General features: G+C 36.7%; 1 protein-coding gene across 4 annotated transcripts in view; it reads right to left on the bottom strand.

The window, feature by feature from the left end:
- ASAP2 (ArfGAP with SH3 domain, ankyrin repeat and PH domain 2) overlaps nucleotides 1-25,886 on the bottom strand; it is a 90,000-nt gene that overhangs the window by 22,709 nt on the left and 41,405 nt on the right. For all 4 annotated transcript variants that reach the window (XM_071741860.1, XM_071741862.1, XM_071741861.1 and 1 more), the window contains exons 6-16: nucleotides 19,404-19,533; nucleotides 17,271-17,356; nucleotides 15,830-15,905; nucleotides 15,230-15,316; nucleotides 9,560-9,663; nucleotides 9,376-9,445; nucleotides 5,289-5,376; nucleotides 3,495-3,543; nucleotides 3,219-3,385; nucleotides 1,513-1,646; nucleotides 678-772 (exon numbers count right to left, since the gene is read on the bottom strand). In XM_071741860.1, coding sequence (XP_071597961.1) covers nucleotides 678-772; nucleotides 1,513-1,646; nucleotides 3,219-3,385; nucleotides 3,495-3,543; nucleotides 5,289-5,376; nucleotides 9,376-9,445; nucleotides 9,560-9,663; nucleotides 15,230-15,316; nucleotides 15,830-15,905; nucleotides 17,271-17,356; nucleotides 19,404-19,533 — 1,086 coding nt within the window. The remainder of the gene's footprint in view (nucleotides 1-677; nucleotides 773-1,512; nucleotides 1,647-3,218; nucleotides 3,386-3,494; nucleotides 3,544-5,288; nucleotides 5,377-9,375; nucleotides 9,446-9,559; nucleotides 9,664-15,229; nucleotides 15,317-15,829; nucleotides 15,906-17,270; nucleotides 17,357-19,403; nucleotides 19,534-25,886) is intronic.

The following is a 25,886-nucleotide window of genomic DNA, read 5'->3' as shown; positions in this document are numbered from 1 at the left end:
ATAGTGGCAGTGAAAAATAACTAAAACTGCAGGGTTCAATACTGTTTCTGTCAGAATGGTGAAGGTTCACATAATGTAAAGTCCTAAGCCAATTCTTCTGGGTTTGTTCCTGTATCATTTACAAGCTTTTCTAAGACAGAGTAGTATCCAGCCAAGTAGGCAGCTGTCCTTGCTGTGTCTGTGCCATCACAGTTCAGTGTTTTCGAGGAATTCAATTGAATATTCTGTCTTTATGCCACACAGTTATGGACTGAATTCCTATGTGTAGTTTCTAAACAATAGATATACAATATCTTTCAGGTAAAATGTTTATGTTATTCCAGTTCCTGTGTAGCATTTATGTAGCAAAAAATTAGTAGCTTTGTTTCTATTGTCTACCTTTGTGTGTCTTTAAAATTCCCAATAAGACATATGTCATTAGTTTCTGTCCTACAAATGATGATTCAGAGTATCGGTTAAATAATCCTTACTCTTTGGGAGGATACAATCCAATAAAGTTAAATAAAATAGACATGCAAAGCACCAGAAAAAAAGTTTACTTCTTGGCTAAGAGGTTATATATCTTCCATGGCCTGCTGGTGCAAACCATAATGGCACAACTCAGTAGCAATATTAAACTAAAGTACTGCCTTTTTCAGAACAGTGCATTATTTACATAAGTAAAGCTTTTTACTTACATATCACTGCTTGGATTAGGTTTGACCATCTCATCAGCTGGCAGACAGAATTCCATAATCTCATTAAACCCAGCATTCCCAATATTCTTTGCAAGCTGATTTAAAAAAAAAATAATCCACAGCTTTCTTAATGAACACGTTCAGTTACTGGCTATGCGCATACTAATGGGAGGGAAGGGAAAATGGGAGTTGGAATTTTTTTTTGTTTGTAATTCCTAGTTCTGCTTTTATGTCAGCAATCATTAGCAGATTAGGTATCCTCTTGGATGTCAGCCTTCATCCTCAATTTAGTACATGAACAAGTAACTGCAGAATAATCCATCAAGACATCAGTTCACACAATACACACAAAATACTTTGCACTGGGTAAGAACACACATTTGAATTGTCACAGAGCAGCTGATAATGTGGTAACGACTTCGTGCAGCAAAGATTAACACATTTCCTTCCTCTGAGGATTAAAGTTCTCTTCCAGAATAATGCTAAATAATTAATGGGAAGTATTTGTAAAGTCCTTCAATATTTAATCTGAGAGGCATATTCATATGTCAAACAGCTATGTTGATTTTAAAAAGCAACCAAGTGTAAAAAGACTGGGAAACACAAAAATATGAAGCCTCCCCTAATTTGAATTCTAAGATCAGGCAAAGTTTATTACATGATTCTATGTTCCAGAAGGCTCCCTTAGACTTGAAGAATTAAGTTTTCTTAAATTATTTTTAGCGAGAGGCAACTTTCAAGATTGGTACAACAGGTCATTAAAGTGACAAAAATATGCTTCTGTTGGAAGTATTTTATAGTACTAATTTTAAATTAATAAAAGCAATCTGATTACCAAAAGTTCAGATGTTCCCAGCACATCTAATGTAAGTGATTGCATTCTGGAATAGTGAACACCAAGTTCTCTATGGATTCCTGAGCATTCAATGCAAGTTAGAATTCCCAAATTCGTCGAAAGCCAGGTAGGATCTGAAACAGAAAGCACCCATAGAATTAAAATTTATTCAGGTAATTATTTAATTGTAGAAAATGTAGTATGCAGAAAATACATACTGTAAAGTAAGATTCCTGTATGTTTTTTTAAATGTATGCATTTATATTAACTCTACTGGGAAACACAAACCAGGATTTTTTTTAAAGGCCGAAGAAATTAAGATACAAATTTTACTGAATTTTTTTTTTTTTTTGTATGGACATTGCTGTCCAAGCAAGGTACTCAAATGGTATAGTTTGTAATTCTCCACATACTTTCTGGAACTGCATTTTTCCACCACCAATAAAATGGTGTCACGTTATCAATTGTGGGTATAAGTACAGGTCAAATAGGAATAAAATGTCTACTGTTTGTTGTTTGCTTTCTTTTTGTATTTCAACTATAGACTTTAGACTAAGTGAAACAGTAGTGATTCTGCAATACAAACATAGCACCACACTACAATTGATTCGCACTGAACTATTTCAAAGGCTCATTCCTCTCCTTTAGTTACCCTTGCTTGTCTTTTCTCCTGGTTTTTTGCATTCTTGCCATACATTCCCTCATCTTCCAGACAAATAATTAATTTCTGAAGATTTAGTCATCTTAGGAATTTAATTAATTTGATAAAGGCTTGGTAATAGCTATTTAGAATCTTCTCCTTTAAAGACAGCAGGACTGACTCTTCCCACAGTTTTATACTGTAGCTAGAGGTTACTATTGATTTATAAAGTGCATACAGCCTCAGATCTGACATTTTCAGCTACAGTTACAGATAAAAAATTTTAAGACCTGCAGTGCCTCTGTAATATAAAAGAACCTAAGAAACAGTAGGATTTTAAAAATAATTTGAAGAAGATTAAAGAAGAAAAGAAGAAGATTAAAGTAGAAAATCATCAATCAACAAAACTAACACTCCAAACCATACTGGGTGCATTCTTTTCCAAGTGTGCAGTCTTAGACATATTGCCTGGCTAATCCTCTCAAAGCCAAAAAATTAAATGTAAAAACAAAAATAAGAAAGGAAAAAGAAAAGAAAAAAGAAAAAAAAAAGATAGGAAAAAGAGAAGAAAAAAAGGAAAAAGTAAAGGAAAAAGAAAGGAAAAAAAAGAGAAGAGAAAAAAAAGAGAAAGAAAAGAAAAGGAAAAAGCAAAAGAAAACCAAAAGAAAAGAAAAATAAAAGAAAAGAAACACAAAAGAAAAGAAACACAAAAGAAAAAGAAGTAGGGCGTATTAGGAAAATGCTTGAAGGATCTTACTGCTGCCCAGTTCTACCTAAATCTTTTACCTAATTATGGGCTATTAAAATAAGAACAATTGATTTATATAAGCAAAAATCATAATTAGAAAAATAAATGGGAGAAAAATAAGCTTCTTTATAACCTTTCTCCCCACTGACTATATGCATATAGCAAATCACTCTTACTGAAGCAGTACATTTAAATTATTAGCATATTCTACTATGTGTATAATCTTAGGAGTAAAAGTGAAAGCGTAAAAACACCAGCTTAAATACTCTCATGACACACAGAATTTTTACCAATTAGAAGTATGCTTAATTGAGTCACCTTGTGCTCCACAGTCACAACACACATCATTTCCAGTCATCCTCTGGACTTCAGATATAATTTCTTTTGTCAGTTCCTGGACAATATTATTTTCTCCTGTGTTATCATCTCCTTTGAATGCATTATTTAAAGCTTCCTCTTTGCTGTTTTGTAGCACAGATGTCCATCTAAAATGGCAGTAATATTTTGCTATTAAATGTTTTGGCACTTCTGAAGTTCAAGGTAATGTCTCAGCAGAACAGCAGTATCAGAAATAAAATTAGCAAAGTAACTCACATTTGACATTCCTGTTCATCCTCTGCTTGAAAGTGGTAAGTCCTGTCATCTGCACAATAAATAATTCACATACTGATTAAAAAAACAATTGAAAAAAAAGTTTTGCAGAAATCTCTCAGAAAATTCTAAAACTAATGGATGACTCCTGAGGTATCTAGTCTCATCACTAGAGTGTTTTTCAGGCAAAAAGTCTATTTAGCAAGTTTCACTCATACTACCTACAGTTCAGCTGTGTTTATACATATATTTACACTGGTGGGTTGTTGTTCTTTAAACTGAAACGTTTTCTTCAGTGCTGTGCTTCTATCACATAAGCAGCAGGAGAGCACATTAGGTTTTTTCATGTTCTAGGGATAATCTCAGTAATCACAAGTCTAAAGTTCTGCTGGGGGTGGTGGGGATTGTGACTAAAACATGGATTCTGTATTTAAGTTTCTCAGTGTAAATAATAAAGATTTAAAGTTTCCAAATGAGCTCTTAAAACTACAGGAACCCAAAAGGACAAAACGAGTTTGACAGACACAAAGTTCAAACTACAATCAGGATAAGCTCCAAGCTGTTTCAATTAAATCAGTTTAAAATATTTGAGATTGCTACTTTCGTAATTCGAAGTACTGTGTGTACTATTAAAGAAAAAAGAATAATACATTTTAAGTGTATGAAACAAGTGGGATATAGTAGAGCTTGGTGATTGAGTTGGAGCTAAAATTAGTATAGTTGATGGGAACAAAGCTACTGACAAAAAGATATAGGTTGAAAATTTCTAAAGTTTGGAAAATATGCAGGCAAAAATTTATTAAAAGACAGTTTAAAACACGGAAAATGTTAAGAGAGTGAGTGAGGGTACATGAAAGGGCAGACAAGTGTCAGACAAAGAATGCGAGATTTTCTCTTGCCACGATACAGCAAGCTGAAATTTTAAAAAATCAAGGAATGGTTTAAAAGTCTGTAGTAAAACAAAGTGAAAAAATGATCTGGAGAAGGCTAAGAGGCCTGTTATGCCTTATTATATGTATGATGAGACAAATTATATGTGAGAAGCTGATATTGGGCAAAATGTGACATGGTAATCAAGAGAGAAAAAGCACAAAAGTGAACAGGCAAGACCACTTCCTTGTACAGAAATAGAAAAGCTTTATATTGCATACTTGAGTACTGGTCTATTAACATAAGGAGCATATCTTACTTTGACAAATAGAAAAGAACTTTATGCTCTGACAAAGGAACAAACAAGGAATGGATTTATATTCTCCCCAAATAATTTGAGATATATATTTTAGTAACATAATTTTATTGAGCGCAGCAATATAATTCTAAAACATCCCAGTGAGAAAACAAAGGAAGAATTCTACTACACAATTTTTTATCACACCATTCAGTTCCCAAAATCATTCATTATTGCTGCTTGTAATATGTACCCTCTTTATCTCACCTTAATATCTATGGTGAGACAACACAACTAAAGAAAATTTTTCATTATTTTCTTCACTTACAAAGCAATCACTATGCTTAAATTTTAAGATTTTTTTTCATGTTTTATAAGCTTCTTCTGATATAACACAAAAGTCATTAACTTTCCAAGATGACCAGCTAAAACATTCTCAATTAAAGAGTGACAATTCTCACTTTAAAGAGTCACAGTAAAAATACTGTTACTCTACTGTAACAAAAAATCATATAGAAAGAAGGATCAAAGACAGCTTTAAAAACAAGTGGATTATTGAAACATTTACAGAAATAGTGCAAAATCTTTGATATAAGCTTCAAGTAAAAGGACCTAAACAACAAACCTACGTGATATGAGGTCAAAACATTTTTTCTCCTCTGGGTTTGTTTTCACTTGGCAGGTTAACAGATTGAGCTTTGCTGGAGGTCGGTTTGCCTATTTGAAGACAAAGCATACGCACTTTAGCATGTTGATACTGACTGAAATCTGCAGTCCAGAACTAGAATAACATCCCACTATCCAAAAAGACTTGACAAATGGCTGTTACTTTAATTTTTAAGTTACTCAGGTTTTAATTTAAGTTTTTTTCTGCATCATGTAAGCTACGTTTTCTTGTATCTGGATATTTTGTTCACTAATAACTGGATAGATGCTAGAATTCTGAAAAGGGAGAGAGGTAAAATCATGTTAATATCACTACTCTGATCACCTTACCTATAACATTTATCTGAAAGAATCAGTATGACAAAAAGATTAATTTTATGTATGTTTGATTTTCTAACATTTAGAAATTTACTTGAAAAAAAGATTGGCTTTTTAGGTTTTCAACAATCAAATACTTTGACTCTGCTAATGTCTTTAAAGAGAGCCTAGATAACATGTTTAGAACAAATGCTCAATTTTTAAGTCACTCATGGGACACATTGAAGGAAAATGAGAAGTTTGCAAAGAGTAGCCTTGCAACAGATATATGCAAAACTAAACTGAAATAGCTCCTTATCAAAACTGTAGTGAACCAAAAACATATTCTATAAAGATACATATTTTCTAGTCAAGTTTCTCTCAGCTGTTTCAGTTCCTTACTGTATAAAAAGTGGCACTTATACTAAAAAAAAAAAAAAGATGCACATGCAAACTTCCCTTTTAAAATGTCTCATAAAGGCTACAAAGAGTTTTCAAATAGCATCTCTGTGATAATCTCTTTTTTCCATTAAGCTACCTGTCCTGCAGACCTGAGGAATGGCTTGCACTTGCTAGAGTGGATAACTAGTTTCACTCTTCTTTTAGAAGACATAAATCAGAAAGGAGATTTAACTACAGAGGCTCTGCTCTAGATAACAGTATCTGAAAATTAATAGTTTTTAAAAACTCATTAGGAAGTACTAAAGATTAGGAAGTTCTATAAAGATAGTAATATATCCACATTACCACCCTTACTGTTGCATTCTAACAATTTTAATCTATCAAGTTGCTAAACCAAGATTTCATTATCTAAACAAGAACTATTATCAAATGAAGCTGAACTACCATGTAATGTAATTAACTTGCAATGAAACATAAGAAACTTACATCTTCTCAAACTCTTCTAAATTTATTGACAAAAATATTTATTTCAAAAAAGAAGGGAGAACAAGTCTGAAAAGCACATATTTCCTTGAAACAATCTGATACAACAATGTAGCTGGACAAAAAATAATGTTATCATAATTATGCCTGAAGACCAGTGAAAAATCAAATCTGTGCAGAAATATAAGAAGGGAAACAATTACATGGGTTTTTTCCTGCTTGGGGGAAAAAAAAAAAAAGGCATGGTGTCCTTGAAAAATAGCATGTTCATGCTTTGCCCAATATAAGCAGCAGGTATAACGAAGTCATGCATGCTGTGAAACAACAAACCTGCAGGTCACTTGCTGGAACTGTAAACCAAATTGTACCCAAGAGAGCTTTTGAAGGCAGCAAGATGACAATTAATTGACAACCATATTATATTCTCTGCTATGATATAGAGCTGACTTTTACAGAAGTGTGTCCACTTACTTAAGAGACTGGTTGGCTGATTTAATCATTATTTTTTCTTGATATCACAGTGTTTTACTTGAGATACAAAAAGATTAATCTGATTCTCTTGCCTTAAGATTGATCAGTTAATCATCATGATAGATCAAAGTTTCCAGCAGTAAAGAAAGCACAACAAAGAAAGGATTCCTTGATAATGAGCCTCTCTTATACTCCTTTTCTGCAACCACCAAATTCCAGTTAAGCTCTTTAAAAACAAATCAACTTCAAAGAATTTACATTTGAGGTTCCTCGCATGTAAGTTTTTCCCTTGGGACTTCTTGATCTGGAAACCACTTAGGAATTCCCATTTACATGGTTCAATCTGCTTGAATAATTTTTTCATCCACATCTGTTAAAACTGTGGTCAGGTAGATGTCAGAAAATTTCCAGCTGCTAATAAACCCACAAAGAAGAGTGTCTGTTTTTCCATCAGCCATTATCTTATATGTTGCTTTTATGAATACTGATGTCATTGAAACTTTTAGTTGCCTGGAAGTGTAACTTTTGTACATATGCCAATGCAGACATGTATTCAGCACTATAGCTGGGTGTCTGACAGCAAACCAACCATACTCTCCCAATCCATACCAGGAGAGCATTTGGTGGGCAAGTTTAAGTCAAAATACAGCATCTGCAACTGCCTGAAGATAGATGTTCTAGGAACTAGCTGAAAAAACAGTTCTTCATAAAGAGAGGCTACGTGATCAAAAAAAAGAAATCAGTGAAGAATACTTAGGCTTTAAAAGAAAAGCCTTTACAAATTTGTATTTGACAAGGCAACAAAAACTGGCAACTGCATTTCTGATAGATGGTTCATTTTGATGAACAGCTGGGAAGTGAGAATGGCACAGTATATTTTAGAGAACAAGAGCTATTAACCCTGAGAAAGCCTGGAAATCAATGTTGTTGCTTCAAAAGTCTCAAAAGGCACACAGAGTAGCCCAGAAAATTCTTAACAAGCAGAAATCACTTCTACCTTTTCTAATGCCTGTGAAAAAAACATTATTTTTTTACACAAAACTGACATCAATACATAGGGGAAAGTGACCAAAGAAATAAAAGTACTTTTTAGATGTGTATTTTAAAACCAGAAGGTACTCTCTTAATTTTGTAGTAAAAAAGATCAAGACCAAACTTGTGAAACCCCCATATCTAAACTCATACTTAAGTATATGCCTCAGCAACTGATTTCCAGCAACTGTACTTGCTTGTGAAAGTTTTAAAATTCTCCATTTTAAAATTTAAAATTTTAAAATTAGTAGCCTCTGTCAGCTCTGAACTGCCCAGGCTACACTCCACTAGTACCTCTACAGCATGTCAAATGCCAACCACATTTACAGCACACGGGGACACCAGTATAGAAACAAGAGTAGACTTTTCTATGACAAAGACACCTAAACAAGAACAGGGACAAATTCATGGACAATTCTGAAGCCATTATAGTAATGACTCTACTTTGCAGGCTGGTTTTGCACTCCTCCTTAATTCCTGGTTGTCAATTCATAAGGCAATAGCTTGTGATTAGATGAACAAATGAGAGATTGATTCATTTTTGCTGCCAGGGTCAGCTTGTAGTCATAGCAACAGGCATAACAGGATGAAGAACAGAACAGTTCATAACAGGATCAAGCAACTGGACTGTTTATTAGACCAAGAATGGGAAGTACTGTCACTGAGGGTTTTTTTGCCTTAAGAAACTTTTTACAAGTTTTGAGAAAGCAATATAAAAAAAGTAATAGGACATCAAAAACATCTGAGTTCAAAGCCAACTGTAAGAAGTCGAAAATATGAAAGTATAGAGTCTAGCTATAAATACTAAAATTTTGTTAATGTGTTTCAAATATTAGTACCAAAGAAAGAGGGACTTCTAGCACTCCCTCTCTCTTGTCATTCTGGTAGAAGTTGCCTTCAGAGTTTATTTTCTCCAGCAGCAATCCCCATATAGCATCAAATATGGGGAAGAGAAGAGATTCAGCAGTCTCTCAGTTTGCCTTGGAAATATAAAAAGATGTTTAACTCACACGTAAAAGATGGCTTAATGCCCAACCATGTCTTTCAAAAAAAAAAAAAAAAAAATTAGAATTTGTGTACTTTTAGATAGTTTGGTAAAGTATAAACAGTTTTACGTAAACTACATTAATGATTAAAAAAGACATTTTTTCCCCATTAACAGTCATGAGCATTAAAACAGTTGTATTTTTAGCTACTGTGTTTGTCTTCATATATTTCTGAAAGACTGCCTTAAAAAATGTAGCCATAATCTTCAAACTGCTGCCTCAGGAATCCAGCTAATTCCAAATTATAAATATAGACCAGCATAGCTTTCTTTCTTGTATTAGCAACCATCTACATGAAATACTGTAAACAAATACTTACTGTACCATGGGAAATTGTAAGAAAACCATTTTTAACTGAGCACTTCCTTTTCTGCCACACTTTTCTGATTCTGGTTTAAAGGGGGAAAAAAATAAAAAAGTGACTCAGATTTTAATATATTTAATACTGCATTGCTTCAGCTCTTAGGACCAAACATTTTTCCACAGAATCCAGGAGTCCTTACCCATCACTTTTCTTGTACAAACTGCCATTTCGTTCAGTGCCATGTTCCTTGTTTCCCTGAGGTTGATGTAAACTGTAAGTTGTACTCTGACGCATCTGAGATTCCTGAAATATACAGAACAGCAATTTGTAATGCATTCCACACTTTCAACCAAAACATCCCCCCTATTAATGAGGTTCAGAGCCTTTTCTTCCTGCTCTAATCCTACAGGCCAAATGAAGCACACTTTTCTTCCTCAGTGAGAAAGAATAAGATCCATTTCTTTTTTCAGAGGGCACAAAAAGGATCTGAGAAGTACCCATTATCATCACCTGTCAAAATCCTCTTATGTGCTTTCATTTAACTTTTACTATTGGACTTAATATATGGGGTTTTAAATTGAGCAGTGGTCTTTCCAACTCATGCAAACACTGCAGTGTGCAAACATTAAAGGTTGTTATTACTTGCAGTTCCTAGTGCACCCTTCCATTGTAAAAAAATTACATACATGAATTTGGGAGTCATTTTCCTTGTGGAAAATTAGTCAAATTATTCTCTGGAAAGCAGAAGAGACCTCCTGAAAACACAGTTCAGGAGCCATATAGGAAAACTCAAAAGGTATTTCCATAGAAATTATAATTCAAACTAAAGTAGCTTGAACAAAGTAGAATTCTGGGAGAAGTGACACAAGGGTTAACTTAAACCCTTCTCACTGCTCTCAGAATTACCCAGAGGTAGGACTCACTGCTGCAAAAGTCCAGCTTCTTAAAAAATAATGTGTCATGCTATATTAGCAGCAGTAACACCGTGGTATGGACTTTTCAATGTATACAGTAACAATGACTAGTACTTATAATGTTTACTGTTCTCCATGCTCTTTGCTCTGTGGATGTAATAACATCTGTTATATTTGGCAGATAATACAAGCACAGCAAGGAAAAAAGAAACCACAAGGAAAGCAGCTCAATCAAATGACTATCTGAGCTACTAAGAAATAAACTGAGTAATTTGATTTTTAAAAATCTTTTTACTATAAATCTGAGATAGTGTGCCTTAGATATCCTAGAAGTATAATCACAAGATAAATAATTCTGGGTTTTCAGAGTGTAAACATGATAAAATACAGCGACCTAAAACCTATGTATTAAGAAGATAGTTTCCCTATAATTGCAATTAGCTTCATACACTTTTTTAGCCCAAGTATAAGGCATCTCTGCATATAAGCAGGGGAAAAAGACCAACAAAAATTAAAAACACAGTTGGACAGTGCTTTTTCCCAGCTCAGATGGAATCCTGCTCCTCTACAAGCTCCAGAAGCACATCCTGCTACCAAAGTTACTAACACAGTCAAAGCTGTCCAGGATCCTACTCTACTGTAGAGGCAACGCACAACAGGTCTGAAATATGAGCTAACACCTACACCCCTGATCAGTGCATTTAGGATTCCACACTTCCAGGCTGCAGGATTTCAGGCTGATCCTGAATGCAGCACTGCAGGTAAGTGGTCCTGAGAACCATGAGCTGAGCTCAAGGCAAGGCTGCAGCACCCCTTGGTGCCCCTTTTCAGAAGAAGCAACCTGTGCCCACTTCCCTGTCTCTCAGCTAGGGAGCCCTAGCAGGTAGCTACAACATTCACCCGAGGCTTTTAAAGACACTACAAAACCACCACTTAAATGTCCGTGCCTGACGAAGCATCTCTTCCTATTGCAATCAGCTTGTTTATCATTCCTTTCCAGCCTGTTTACACAGAATTGTTTGGTTTTGCACTCTGGCTGTCCACCATAAAGACAGAAAAACATTTAAAAAGAATTTCTCCTCACTGATTAAGAATCACTGCACGCATATATTTACCAACCTCTGAAGAAAATCTGATCTGACACTACCTGCTGTGTCCTACCAATCCTTTGATCTTTGCCTCCCATTACTCAGTAAAGGAACTCCACTCCCAAGATTAGATGCCTTAGAGGAAATTAATTTCAGTTCTCCACGTCCTCTATCAGGTAAGGATTTCAGATAACCTCCAACACCTGCCCACAGCACTATTCCCATTACTGAAGACTACGCTGCTACTTTTTGTGGAATATTTTCTGCTGCATTTCACCTACCTCCCTTCAGCTGTTGTTTATGCTCAGCTGCTGTGTTTGGCCAGACTGGCAAGCCAGTAATACAAGCTTCCTGCCTTATTTGAACCAGAGAGGAAGCTGCTGTAGCTGACGTGTATTTCCACACATTCATTATGATCAACAGTATTTTAAAAGTATTTTGTGACAGGGACTTAGGGACACAACAAGGAGATTCTACACCTAAAATCCCCTTTTCAGGCCATTCCCAAATAAATATAAAATAATAAATAGTAATTTAAAAAGTAATAAATAGTGTCCAGTGTGCCTGCGAGATGATGGTTTTGCACAGCTCTGACAATCAAGTTCATGATTTTGATCTAGCTCCTAACAGACAGGATGCCATACAACAAATCACCATCACAATTAACATCCTTCCGGGCAATTTCAGCATGCCTTTTCCATATGCAGGCTCCCCAAAGGATCTCCCCTTATTTCTGGTTTGCATATCTCAAACAACAAATCACAGATAAGGGGTGAGGAACAATATACATTACCTATGGGAGGAAAAGGATCACCGCAGGATATAGGATATAGAACATACCCAGCCCAGAGTATTGTCCTAACAATACTCTGATCAGAACAGACTGAAGTACACAAGCCTAAGAAACTGAACTTTGTGCACTTTATCAGCTTTAGAATGCAGATAGGCATACCAAAACTAAGGTGAGTCATTTAATTGCAGTATATTTACAGTGAACCACTTCACTGACCATAAAGAGGTTTGAAGTTATTTCTTCCAAAGACCAACCAACCTCTAAATCAAGCAGAACAGCATAGCTAAAAATGCAAGAACTGTGCGAACAGCTTACTGTAAAGATGGTCTATGACTACTTTTAAGAGAGATTTTTTTAAAAAATTTTTATCAGCCCCACTATTTGAATAAAGCAGAACTTTCCACACAAGATGCTTGAACCTATACACAGTAAATTTTGGCTAGTCATTCCACAACTCACACGGAGCAGGAATTTAGACTGTCTGGATCACTCCTGTGTATCAAGTTGCCAAAAAGCCATTCTAACTCTTCAAGTGCCTGAGCTTCTCTTTCATTTGGATAAACACTGCCAAGAGGACATTTCAGAAATCCACCCCTTATCTATTACAGCTACACAGAGCCTCCAAAAGATGTATTTGCTAGAACCTCAGTCAGGCAGCCTCTCCTATAGCACAGCTAACATAATTTTTGTCAAAAACCACAAAACTTATAATTTTGGAGTGGCCTAAGTAGATTATAGGTTCTACCAAACATGTAGAAGAAGCAGAAACAAATCTAAATATTACAGTAGGTATCATTAAAGAAAACATAGGAGAGAAATTAAGGCAATACAATTTTAAGGTTAACCCCAAACCTCGTACGAGTTCTACAGTTTGAAAAATAAATATTTAAAATTAAAAATTATGAAGGAACACACACAATGAGGTTTCAAAAAGAAATTTCAATACAAGCAAGATTTGAGGAAGTTCTGTGAAGGGGAAACTATATATATAAGCACAAAAAAAAAAGGTTCACTAAGAGTGTTTTTATCTTTTTGCTTTTTAAATACAACAGAAAAAATAATTTTCAACATTCTATTATTTCATATATGAAGTCCATTTTACTTAAAAATACATATATCTTCAAAATTTTGCAAAAACATCAAGTCAAGCAACTGGATTTAATTCTCAAGAGATGAAAAGGAATTCACCAATTTGTTTTACAGCGATTTTCTTTCCCAAGAATAATCTGAGAACATTTTTTTTGTAATACAGCAAACAGAAGAGGAAAAAAAAAGAGCCAGACTTTTCATACCAACAGAAAAAAGCTCAGAGGAAAAATCCAGTTTCTTGAAATCTGAATGGAAATCATGCCAACTATTTTCATTAAAACATAGTAACACTTACTCTCCTAGACTTCGGTCACAAAATGTAAATGCATTTCAGGAAGGAAAAAGAAATCAGTTATAGTAAAGGAAATTACAGTGCAACAAGAATAATATTAGTGGGTGGTACAGCAAATTATACCAGGATATTTGGCATCCCACTGACTAATTGATGTCTTCAAAAAACTTCAAAAATAATGATACTTCCATGCTCTGCAAACAAACATCTATATCTAAATTTGTAGAATTAATAAATATCACGTACAGCACTTATTACACTTATATTTTTAAATGCAACAAAATCCATACAAGTAATCAATTTATGTGTATTATTACTTTATTGTAATCTGTGAAAGGATGCATGCTCATCACATATACATTTAGTATCAGTATCCCTAATGAACAGGTAAACACAGAGAAGCAATTTCTAGCAACCATGAACCCCAAATTGCTCCTGTTACTTCTGTTGAGCAAAGAGCTGAATGAAATAGGAAGCTGCTAACACACCTAAACAGCACCTATTGACACTGGGCAGTCAGTGGTGAATCCATAGTAGTCACTATTTCCATTTCCATGAGGATCACCAGTCTTTCATTTCTGAGAGCTCAGTTTTTCAAGTTTTTGCAAATTCACCTCTCAGTGAGTCCTAAATACCAGGCAGAACCTAAGAAAGTGCCTGCAAACTGTATTGGACTTTGTACACAATGGTCATTATCATAAACTTCATGTTGTAAAAAACAGGATCTCAAAGTGAAGAGTGTTAAAAGCTGTTTGAATGCCTATCAGCAAGTTACAGAATAACAGAATGGTCTGGGGTAGAAAGGACCTTTAAAGATCACCTAGTCCAAACCCCAAGCAATGGGCAGGGACATCTTTCCCTAGGTTAGGTTGCTCAACAACCATCATCTGGCCACCAGTAAGAGCTAGGGAGTCACCACAGCCTTTAAGGGAAGATGAAAGGAAGACTGGAAAAGAAAAAAGTCTGAGCTCTACAAACTGAACTATTTCATTGTGATCCCTCTCAGAAAGAGAATCTGAAAAGGGGGCAGGAGGTTCGTTCATCACTTACTCATGGCCCAACAGCCACACAAAGGAAGCTGGCTGGAATTTATTTATATTACGAGGAAACACTAGCAATCTGATACAAAAGTAGACTCAATATTTAGGACTAGATTATACAAAAGATGTTTGCTTGCAAATCAGTTTGCGAAGTAAAATTATTCCAGAGTTCTTTACATTTAACAGCAATCATAATCAAAACTCAAAGAACCCTTATTCCCTTATTCATTAGATTGCTGAACAGACCCAGCTCTTGCACACCTGAAAACTTCCAGTAGCAAACTTAATTGTTATTTTTACAGATGATGACAAGAACCGTTTTTCTATTTAAAGTTCAGTTTTACATAATCTTAATGCAGTTTGAAGTATTATTGTGAGATAACATTCTACTACTGGGGACCCCTTGATACTACCAAAGTTGTCCCATTCTCAGTTTGAGCAACATAGACACCATTGCCTGTTCATTCACAGAGAGTACACCATTTGGGTATTTTGCAATATTGCTAATAAAAAGAAATTGTTTGCAGTAAGTCTGATATTTTTAGTGGGAATTCAGTTCAGAAGAAGTTAAAATATCTCTATTTCAAACACTAGTATTACATTAGAAGTCATTAAAATAGGCATCATGTAGTTAAACCACCTTCTATGCTCACCTCTTTCTGATCAACCTGGAGTGCTGATTTTAAAATATCTCTAAGCTGTGTTAATTGTCTTCTTTCCTCATCTTGTGCTTGTTTAATCTTGAATGAAGAAAAACATGGGTAAAAAAACAGTAGGTAAAAAACATTATTGTTTTTTTCAATGCAGTTTTTCCAAACTTTCTACTCAATTGGTTCATTTTCCTGAGAAACATTCAGCAAGAATGAAAATACACAGAGAAAAGATAACATGATTGGTTTATTTTCCTTTATATCACCAGAAAAACTGATAATGGCTAGGATGTTGCTGGGTTAAGACACTGCAATTGTCCCACATTGTTCTTGCTTCCCTGGGTTCAATTTGAAATCACATGTTATTTTCCACTTAGTCAGTAAAGATTTTAGAGCAAATGCTGTTTTCCCTAACATTTTACATGCTGGAGCCCTGAACTGAAACTAAGGCTTCTGGATATTATATTAAAACATAACTTTAATAAAAAATGTACTAAAAACCTGAAAATGCTGACTATTAAATGTCATCCAGCTCGAACCACTATGATCCCAGTTCTACTGCAAAACCTGTTTACAACACAAATGTGAAATGCTGCTACTCACTGTATAAAGATCTGTTGAGAGTGTCTCAATTGAAGGCTTGAGACTTTCAACTGCTTTTAGCCCATCCTGAAAGAAACTTCAAAAGAAAAGCAAGCACACTGTTACCAAACATCTTGTTTTCTGTTTTAAAAGTTGCCAAAGTAAGACATGCATATTATTAAGCCACTCCATTAATTTCAAAACACTGAACATTTCTTTTTAAAGTATCTTTGACCAATCCACCTCTTTATTTCCATCAGTTTAAGATGCAAAACTCCTAATTAGATTGAGAACTGCCATAATCCACCACCACAGAAGTTTTCCTTATTGTCATCTCAAACACAAGTTCTCATCCCACTTTTTGAAGGCCCAGAATAAGCAAGACTGAATTTGCAGAACTGCAAAAGCTCTAGTAGATATAAAATAATTGTGACTTCTTGGAGCCAAATAATTTCATATCTGATGCAAACTTCCCACTAAACAAAACCCCCTTTCTTTCTCAAGCATTAATTACGGCCTATAAGCAAACTTAATATGATCAATCTTATAGGATCATATGTATTTTTATATTGGCATAGTAATGCTACCTATGCCAAATATTCCAGCTCTTAAAAAAAAAAAAAAAAAAAAAATTGAAAAATAAATTTAAAGAAACAACAATTACAGGTGTTTAAAACTTCTGGGTCATTTAGAACAGAAAATATTTTCACTCTGCGGTATTGACAAGAAAGTGACAGGACAACACAGCATTTATGTTGTTGAAATTATATTAAATGGACAGAGCAGATGAATGACATAGTGCAAGTGGACTGATTTTAAAAGCAACATAGCTGCATAGAGAAAAATCCTACATAGATTCAGACTGGTCTTTTAAGATAAAAACTTACTGATTCGAACAGGTTAACAGCAGCTCTTTCAAGTTTATAGCTGTGACTTTATTGCTATATTACTGATCTACAAGACTATCATTAAATAGTACGTCATTCTAATGGGACCTTTGTGTTTTATTCCTGAGCATTCCAATTAATTAGAAAGAGTCTTTCAACATTGTTTTATCCCACTGCTTATGCACTTTATATTTTTGAGTCCAGACTTAATTTAGATTATTGCTAGATACACTCAAAAAAGACAGTCAAAACTAATGGATCACTAACTGGTAGACCAAACTAATAGCTGTTTCCAGAGCAGTTTATGAAATATACCAAAACACTCTGTGGCACTCCTTTGAAATAGAAAATTATGCTCTACAGGACAAGCTCAACCTCATTACATGTTCTGGAAGACAGTAACAAAAGCAATCACTAATCTACGACAAAAACAATTTGTCAAAAGATATCACCAAGAGCAGTTGAATCTTAGATTTATTTTGAAAAAATCTAGAAACATGTTATGATGATGCAAGAAGTTTAAAATAAAATGCCACTCCAGTTATCTTGCAGATATAAAACAAATTAAAACATACTTGCACTGAGCATGAAAATACTTGATCAAGTTCTGAAGCAAGTCCACTCCTTTTTTAATCTTGATTTCATTGACTTTCAGCAGGTACTGTTAAAACAGTAATTCACAAAAGATATTAATTATTACTGCTACAGTATTTTTTAACATTATTTTCAGTTATATTTTGAACTTTACACTTGCAGATTTAGAAGACTCTAAAGAGAATGCACCAGGCATTAATGACAAGAAAGCAATTGTTGTCACCACTGATACCCTGTGGCAATAATTCACTACGATTAGTAGCTCGTAGTGGAAACTTGCATTAAAGGAAGCATTAAGGGGTTTTTGTAGTAAATTTAGGAATCCATTCTTAAACCTAGCAGCCCATTCCGTACCTATCTCTCTAGTTGTGTAAATTCATTGTTAAACAGATGTCATTAAGGAAGTAAGCTGTTTGCTCAAAAGAAGTATGGAATTATTTTAACAATTTTTTAAATCTTTCATTTAATTTTAATGTTTTGTCTATTGATTCTTTATACAAGGTAATTACAGCACATTACAGCTTAGAAAGAGATTTTTAAAAATCTACTGTCAAGCTAAAAAACAGGTATGATTAGTGTCCTTTTGCATTAGGCACAATCCAAGTCCCTATGAAGTGATAGCTCCTCCCCTGAATGCATAGCACAGAAGATGTCAGCCATGCAAACAGCAGGAAGATTGACCAAATATTTAGAGCAGTCAACTGCCCATTAAATTGACAATTTTTAACCCCTGCATAGACAGTGATCTCCTAGCAAAGGAATGAGTTTCTTAGCAATACTTTAATGTGTCTGCTTTCCCCCAGTCTGCAGTACACCCTGAATGTTTCAAACCCACTAAAATAAAGCAGAATCCAGCTTTTTATGCTGGTTCAGGTGATCAGATGATTGGCTAATATGTAGACATGAGAACTAGATAGTATTTAGTTACAAGAACAACCTCTCTGGTTCTTCTAAATTTAAAATGGAGTTCTTGGCATCTGGTCTTTGGTTTACCTCCATAATTTTCAGAGAAATAGCCTGTACTCATGATGCACTTTCAATATATCAGACTTCTGATTTGCCAACAAAACCAAAGTCCCCTTTTATGATGATTCAGAGATAAGCAAGCATAAACTTCTTTTCCCCAAAATTAAAATAAATACAGGATATACTTCAGATATTCCACATTTAAGGTAACTTGATTCAATTTCACAGACTTCAGCCTGGGTTTTATTATCACTACAACCGACTGAAGTGAACTCCTCCTTTACTATGACACAGGAAGAGAGAAGCATCTGTTCCTTGCTGTTAGAAAGTACACAGATGGGTAATTAGCTGGCAACATCCATATGTTTATTGGTTACTCAAATCCCTTAATCAGTTTTGAATACTTCAGCCTGACTCCCTGTAGGAATGTGAAGCTTTTCTGCTAAGCATCAGTGTATGCAGTTACTAAAAGTGGTATTCAAGACAATTGCTGTTAAGCTATGTTGGCATATGTGTCAAATTACCTTTAATCATGATACTAAAAACAGAAGAAACACCCAGGGTATATTTTTGAGTTCATACCAGAGAAAGAAGAAGCTCAGACACTTGTGTTCCCAACCATGGAACCTGACATGCTGGTAAACAAAACTGAATATATTCACATCAGATTTAACATACTGCAAAATCACAAAGATTTCAAAGCAGAAACATTCTGAAAAATCTTGAAAGACAAGATTTCATCCTTGGCACTTTTTTTTTTCATCACCAGCCCAACAAAGTGCTAGACTGGAGTTGCTCCTCCTAATAACGCAACAGCTGTCAGCCCAGGGAACAATTCAGAGAATGGTCTAGGGCTTAAAATAACTTCTAGTCAAATGGCAGTGTAAAGGCTTAGTTGTTATGATCTCTTAGTGTTTAATTGAACTTTACATTATTCTACAACTTAATTACTTACTTGTGAAAATAGAAAATACCTAAATTCTCTGCAAAGTTAGCACCTCAGGATAAAAAAATATGTTTTAGCAAATAGAGTCCACTAATAAATTGGCATTTCACCTTAACAGAACAGCTGCCATTAAACAATTCTGTTTTTCAAAGTCCTCCTAATAATACTAACAGAACAGTATGAATTTCACACTGAATCTTACCTCACACATCTGTAACTGGAAGAACCTTCTTTCTTTCTCCATCTCTTCTGCAATTTCAGCTCCACTTATTTCTGTACGGATCATTCCATGTAGCTTAGCATGCTCTTTTTTCTCCTTCTCTATTTTTGTACTAAAAGGCAAAGAATCAGTCAATGAAGTGAAAAATTCATAGCCTCTAAGGAAATCTGATTATTCACAAAGTCTATTGACAGATGCAAAGCCAAAGTCTTGTAATTTTGCATGTGACTTACTTCCAGATGACACTTCATTTGAAATTTGACAATGACTAAAGATCAGTAATGGCATACAGTAGCTGAAATCTAATTCAGTCATCTGTTAAAATAATGTCCTGACAGATATTCCAAAAGATGAGACCAAATGAGAGGAAGATAATAAGCTTTTGCACTGAAGAAAAAAGATCTAGAAACAAAATAATGGATTTTAATTTGAAACATAGGCAGATGTTTAATCCCAACTCACTAAACTGAAGTTAACAGAGTTCAATTATGTCACCAGATTTATTAAGTCCTGCTCGTCATCAAGTCATCTTCTATATATACAGGGTTTCCTAAGCCAAAATCACAGTTGCCATCTCCACTTGCTACTGAGCCAGTTGGCAGTGGGAATGCCAGCCAGCAGGCTGCGATGCAGACTTCAAAGTCTGCTAGACCAGCTGTCCTAATTCCCTAAAAGTTTCCGTGAACATTTTCCAAGAGTTCTGAATGAAACAAGTTCTCCTGCAGAATATAAATGAATACCCACTGCCTGCCATACAGCGTAACACCCCTAAACACACTTGTGCATTTGTTACAGCTATTGTCCATATTATTCCTAAAGGCAGTGGCATAATTACACTAGACAGTTAGACAAGCCAGATATGAAACAAGATATTAATAGAAGAAGATACATGAGGGTGTTTAGCTTTTGGAGAAAGACTTTTATTTTTCACTTGTACTGTTTAGAAGCTGAAAATTCTTGAAATAGCTTCCTGAGGAAATGCTATACTGCTTCTGAACAAGAGGAAGCATTACACAGGAATACGGGAAGCAGATGAGAGGAACAAAGAATACACACACTGTCCTACCTCCTCTCGGGCAGTTAAGTGTCTCTCATCTCTCCCTCTGAAAAGATGACATGCCCCAAGTGCTCTCCTAACCTGATGTTAACATCAGCCTAACAGGTTATGGAGAAATGTCCTAGATGGCCAAAGGATTTCCAGTCAATGACATAGTCTGTCCTTATACTTCTCAAGAATGAGGAACTGCCTCCTCTTACACCGCAAATAGCATGAGAAAACTATAATTAATCCCATCCCATAACACTCCCACAGGGAAACATTTTGAACATCGATTCAAAAAGCCCTGCTGAGCTCTCAGTACTGGCAGGCACTGCAGAGCCAGCCTGTGAAGGGTTCCAGCAGCCAGCACATCCAGCCAGCACTGCACTCCTGCTCAGCCCCTCCTGTCCCACCAGAAGCAGACATTTGGAGTGAAGCTTTGAATATTTGAATATTTTAAACAAATATTCTGAAAACCTTCACTTGCCTGAATAAAAGCTTGATTCTAGAACATTCTGTTTTCATTACAAATTTCTATAGTCTTACACACTTACTGTCAAATATGTAATTTTGTAGCTAAACTAAATTTTGTAGCCCAAACTAAAGGATTAACCAGATATCCATTGGGAAGAAGGAAGATAAACCATTAAAAGAAGATTCACAGGCAACAACAAATATACAACTCCTTTCTAGCACCCACTCTAAAAGAGTTTACCTTATATCATACTTGATAGTTCTGAAAAAGTCAGACCTCACAGCAAAGATTGAGGATGATTTTGGTACTCTCAATTTACACATCAATAATTGCTGAGGCCAGAGAACTTACTGAAATGTGAATTATAATAACTATCAATTGCTATTTAATTGTACTTTCATAGTTTACAGAGAAAAATACTTAAACACAGGATGACATAGTCACCCCTAAAATTATGAGACCTTATAAACATGTCATAAGGTGTCTCTAAATGCTAATTAAAACCAAAAGACTAGTACTACAGCTCAAGAGTCAAACATTATGCAGAGTATTACAGCACACATTGTTTTAAGAAACTGAATTCCTTTTAAAGGAAGGCTAGCTTTTGGTGAAAGAGTCCTTCCTACTCTTTCAAGGATTCCATAGGCAGAAAGTAGTTAAACCAAGACTAAAGCCCACCAGCATCAACAAAGTAATTCACAGAAATAGGACATCCTTGAAGCTATTTGCTGCAGCTTCAGGCTCCATGGCTTAAAAAGCTTAAGAGATGCTTTTTAAAAAAACTAAGCCATCTCTTGGTGGTAAGTACCAGAGATACATGATGGTGCATTTCACATTTGCATTTCCTTATTATTTATGGTTTTAGTCTCTAACTATATTTTCAGCTTTGTAATCCAGTTTTAACCTGTTGTTTTGCTACAGTAATACCTTACCAACTTCTGACTGACACTATAGGACGTTTTGTTTCTAGGGAAAAAACCCTTGCACACAAATCTCCTGAGTGCTAAAGGTTAGCTGTGTTTCTGAGCCAAATTAAAGGGTGAACTGAGCTTCAAGTGTCACACCACTGTGTCATTAACCAAATCCTTCTGACAAATGTTTTCCAGGCAGACCAATTAGGTAAAATTAACATGATGATCAAGAAAAAATAAAGCAATAAGAAGCAAGCAAATGTTTTGTAAAGCTGTTGTTCTTGAAGCACATGCAGCACCTGTCACAGACACAGACTTTGCTGACTAAGAATAAAATCTGAATACACTATTACATAGTGAGCTCAGATTGTGTAACAGACAAGTAAAACTGGAAAACAGGTTGAAAAATCACAAGAGAAGTCAATCAGATACAGAGTAAACAGTCTTGCCCACCCGTTTTCCCTTATGCAACTATTTTTACAGCTCTAATTTGATAATAACTTTTCCAGTATAAATTTTTATTTCTAAGAAAAATATTTTCTCATACAGATCATGGTATAAATAAGCATGCTCAGCATTTTTGTTTTCTAATACTTTTTAAAGGGCAGAACCTATTCTGCTGTTGAACATGCTGAAAAGCAGCATTCATTTTCAGCCAGTGAGCAAGATGAAACACCTAGAATGCCCTTTGTGCATGCAGCTGAACTGGCTGGCTGGGCAGCAACTCCATCTTTGTTCCTCTCCTTCTCCAAATAGCTGTTAAGACAGGCTGAGTCTGGTTAGTACAGGAGAAAGTGCAGAGACTGGAAATAGCACCTGGGAGGCACAGAGTTGAACAGGGAGCACTCTTAAATGCTTCCAAGGGCTACGTTTTTTGACAAAATAATATTACACATTTTAATTTCAAATATCCTTTCTTTATCTAGTCTTCAGCCTCACCCCTGGCATCCTACACCTTTCAGAGAGAGAACCTCCTCCTTATTTTATCCTACTGTCTGTCAAGGCTGACAGTAAAGCATGACTCCCTCTCATAATCCAAGTCCTGAATGAGGAAATAATCTTTTCCTTTTCCCTTTGGAAATGCTGGGAAGATTATCCTGCACTCATCCTGCACTGGAGGATGTGGAAGAAGAGCATGGAATGAGCAACATGGCAGGTCCAAAGAGTTGCAGTGAATGGAGGTAAACCCAGCTGGTAGCTGGTCACAAGTGGTGTCCCCCAGTGCTCAGTGCTGGGTCCAGTTCTCTTTAATATCTTTATTAACAATCTCAATGAAGCAATTGGGTGCACTCTCGGGAAGTTTGGAGATGGCACCAGGTTGGGAAGGAGTTTTAATGGGCCTCAGGGCAGGGAGGTCAAAAGAAATGTGGGTACCCAGACAAAGGTCCCATGCAAACATCTAGGTATCCCTGGCTGCAGGGAGTGCCTGAGCCTGGCATTTGTAATGGAGGCTGTCAGAGTATCTCACCTAGGTAAGATGTGAACAGGTGAATGATCTGCTCAGTATGGTGGCTGACCTGAAGGAGGAAGTCAAAAGACTCAAGAGAGTGTGAAAGAGAGAGAGAAAAGTGGAGCCAGACACTACCACCCCTGCGGGGAAGACAGCAGGTGGATGTTCCACCACAATCAGGGGATCCTCTACTCTCTTGCCACCTGGAAAAAGAAGGGGAGCCAAGAGACAGGGCTGAATGGAAACAGGTCCCTCCCCAGAGAGGTAGGCAGATCCTCTCCCGACCCCCCTTGTCTTTCTAGTTGCTGTACACAGCCAATATGGGGCTCTGGAAACTGAGGCCCAAATGAATGAAGGTGGAGATGAAGGTCCTATCTCAAACGGATGAGGTCCTGCTGGAGGATGGCCAGTCTAATGGGGATGTGGATGACAGACAACCTATACCAGAGGTCTCACTGCTGTCAGGCAGGCCCTCTAGCCATATAATAACTTCTTCCACAAGGAAGAAGGGAAGAGTTTTAGTTGTTGCAGACTTGCTCCTAAAGGTAACAGAGGGCATCATATGCTTGGTTGACCCTGACCATAGAGAAGTCTGTACTCTTCCTGGAGCTCAAATCAGGAATATCACTAAGAAACTCCCCAGCCTGGTACAGTCATCAGACTACTACCCTCTATTGATCTTACAGACAGGTGGGGTGGAAGCTGCATTCTGTAGTCTGAGAGGAATGAAGAGAGGTTTCAAGGCCTTGGGACAGTTGGTGAAAGACTTGGGGGTGCAAGTTATTTTCTCTTCCCTCCTGGTTGCAGGTGATGATATGGGATGCAATAGAAGTATCCAGTCTGTAAATACCTGGCTCAGAGACTGGTGCTACCGGCAGGGATTTGGGCTCTTTGATCATGGCAGGTTTTATAAAGCCACCAGGCCTAATTGTAACAGGTGAGAGAGGCCCATCTGCTGGGGAGAGGAGGGAGGTTCTAGGGCAAGACTTAGCAGGACTCACTCATAGAGATAATTTCTAATGGGGATTGCAGCTGTGTTTGCACCACTGGGGCAGTGTTCTATTGTTAATGAAGACCAGAAGGCCTCCTACTCCCCCAGGCTTGAATTGTGCTCAGATTGCTCCCTGAAATGTCTGCACATCAGTGCACACAGCATGGGAAATAAACAGGAGGAGTTAGAAATCTATGTACAGTCAAGGGGTTATAATCTGGTGGCAATTACAGTGATATGATGGGGCAGCTCAGATGACTGGAATGTGGTCATGGATAGCTATGTCCTTTTTAGAAAAGACAGGTCAACAAGACAAGGTAGTGGAGTGGCTCTTCATGTGAGAGAGCAACAAGAATGTACGGAGTTCCATTCAGGGGTGGATTAGGAGAGCTGAGAGTTTGTGGCTGTAAATCAAGGGGCAGGCTAGCATGGGTGATGCTGTTCTGGGTGTCTATTACAGGACACCAGATCAGGACAAGGAAGTAGATGAGGCTTACATGCAGCTGAAAGCAGCCTCAGAACTGCAGGCCCTGGTTCTCATGGAGGATTTTCACTATCCAGATACTTGCTGGAAGGCCTACTCAGCCAGCCATTCACAGTCCAGGAGGTTCCTCTAGTGCACTGATAACTTCCTGATGCACACGGTGCCAACTAGGAGAGGGGTGCTGCTGGATCTTATGCTCACCAACAAGGAGAGTCTGGTTGAAGTAGTGAAGGTTAAGGGCATCCTTGGCTGCAGTGACCATGAGATGTCATGGAGTTCAGATCTGAGTTCAGGATCCTGTCTAGTGGGGACATATGATGACCCTGGACTTAAGCATGGCCAACTTTGGCCCTTTCAAGCAATTGCTAGGGGAAATCCCATGGGACAGGGTACTAGAAGGTACAGGGGCCCAAGATGGTTTGTTAACATTCAAGGACCATTTCTTCCAAGCTCAAAATCAGACCATCCTTACAGATAGGAAATCAAGAAAGGAGCCAGGACACCTGTGTGGTTAAAGAGGGAACTGCTGGCAAACTCAAGTCTACAAATCATGGAAGGAGGGTCTGGCCACCTGGGAGGAATATAAGACTGCTATCAGCAGATGTAGGGAGACAAACCAGGAAAGCTAAGGCCTCCTTGGAATTAAATGTTGCAAGAGAGGCCAAGGACAACAGAAAGGGCTTCTTCAAATACATCGCAAAGAAAATTAACTCTAGGGGCAACATAGGTCCTCAGCTGAATGAGGTGAGTGCCCTGGTGACAGAAGATACAAAGAAGGCAGAGTTACTGAATGCCTTCTATGTCTCTGTCTATGCTGCTGGAGACTGTCCTCAGGGGCCTCAAACTCCTGAAGCCTCAGAGGAAGTCAGGATAAAGGAGGAGTGTGCCTTGACTGGTGAGGATTGGGTTAGGGATCAGTTAAGCAGTCTGGACATCCATAAGTCCTGATGGGATGCACACACAGGTGCTGAGGGACCTGGCAGAAGTCATTGCTAGGCTACCCTCCATCATTGGTAATTCAAGGTTATCAAAATGGTTATCAAGCATTGGAACAGACTGCCCAGGCAAGTGGTGGAGTCACCATGCCTGAAGGCACTGAAAGGAACTCAGTGACT

The sequence above is a fragment of the Heliangelus exortis genome, chromosome 3 (assembly GCF_036169615.1).
Source record: "Heliangelus exortis chromosome 3, bHelExo1.hap1, whole genome shotgun sequence".
Lineage (NCBI taxonomy): Eukaryota > Metazoa > Chordata > Aves > Apodiformes > Trochilidae > Heliangelus > Heliangelus exortis.
The sequence above is the reverse complement of the archived record's forward strand: the minus strand, read 5'-3'. Positions and strand labels throughout refer to the sequence as shown.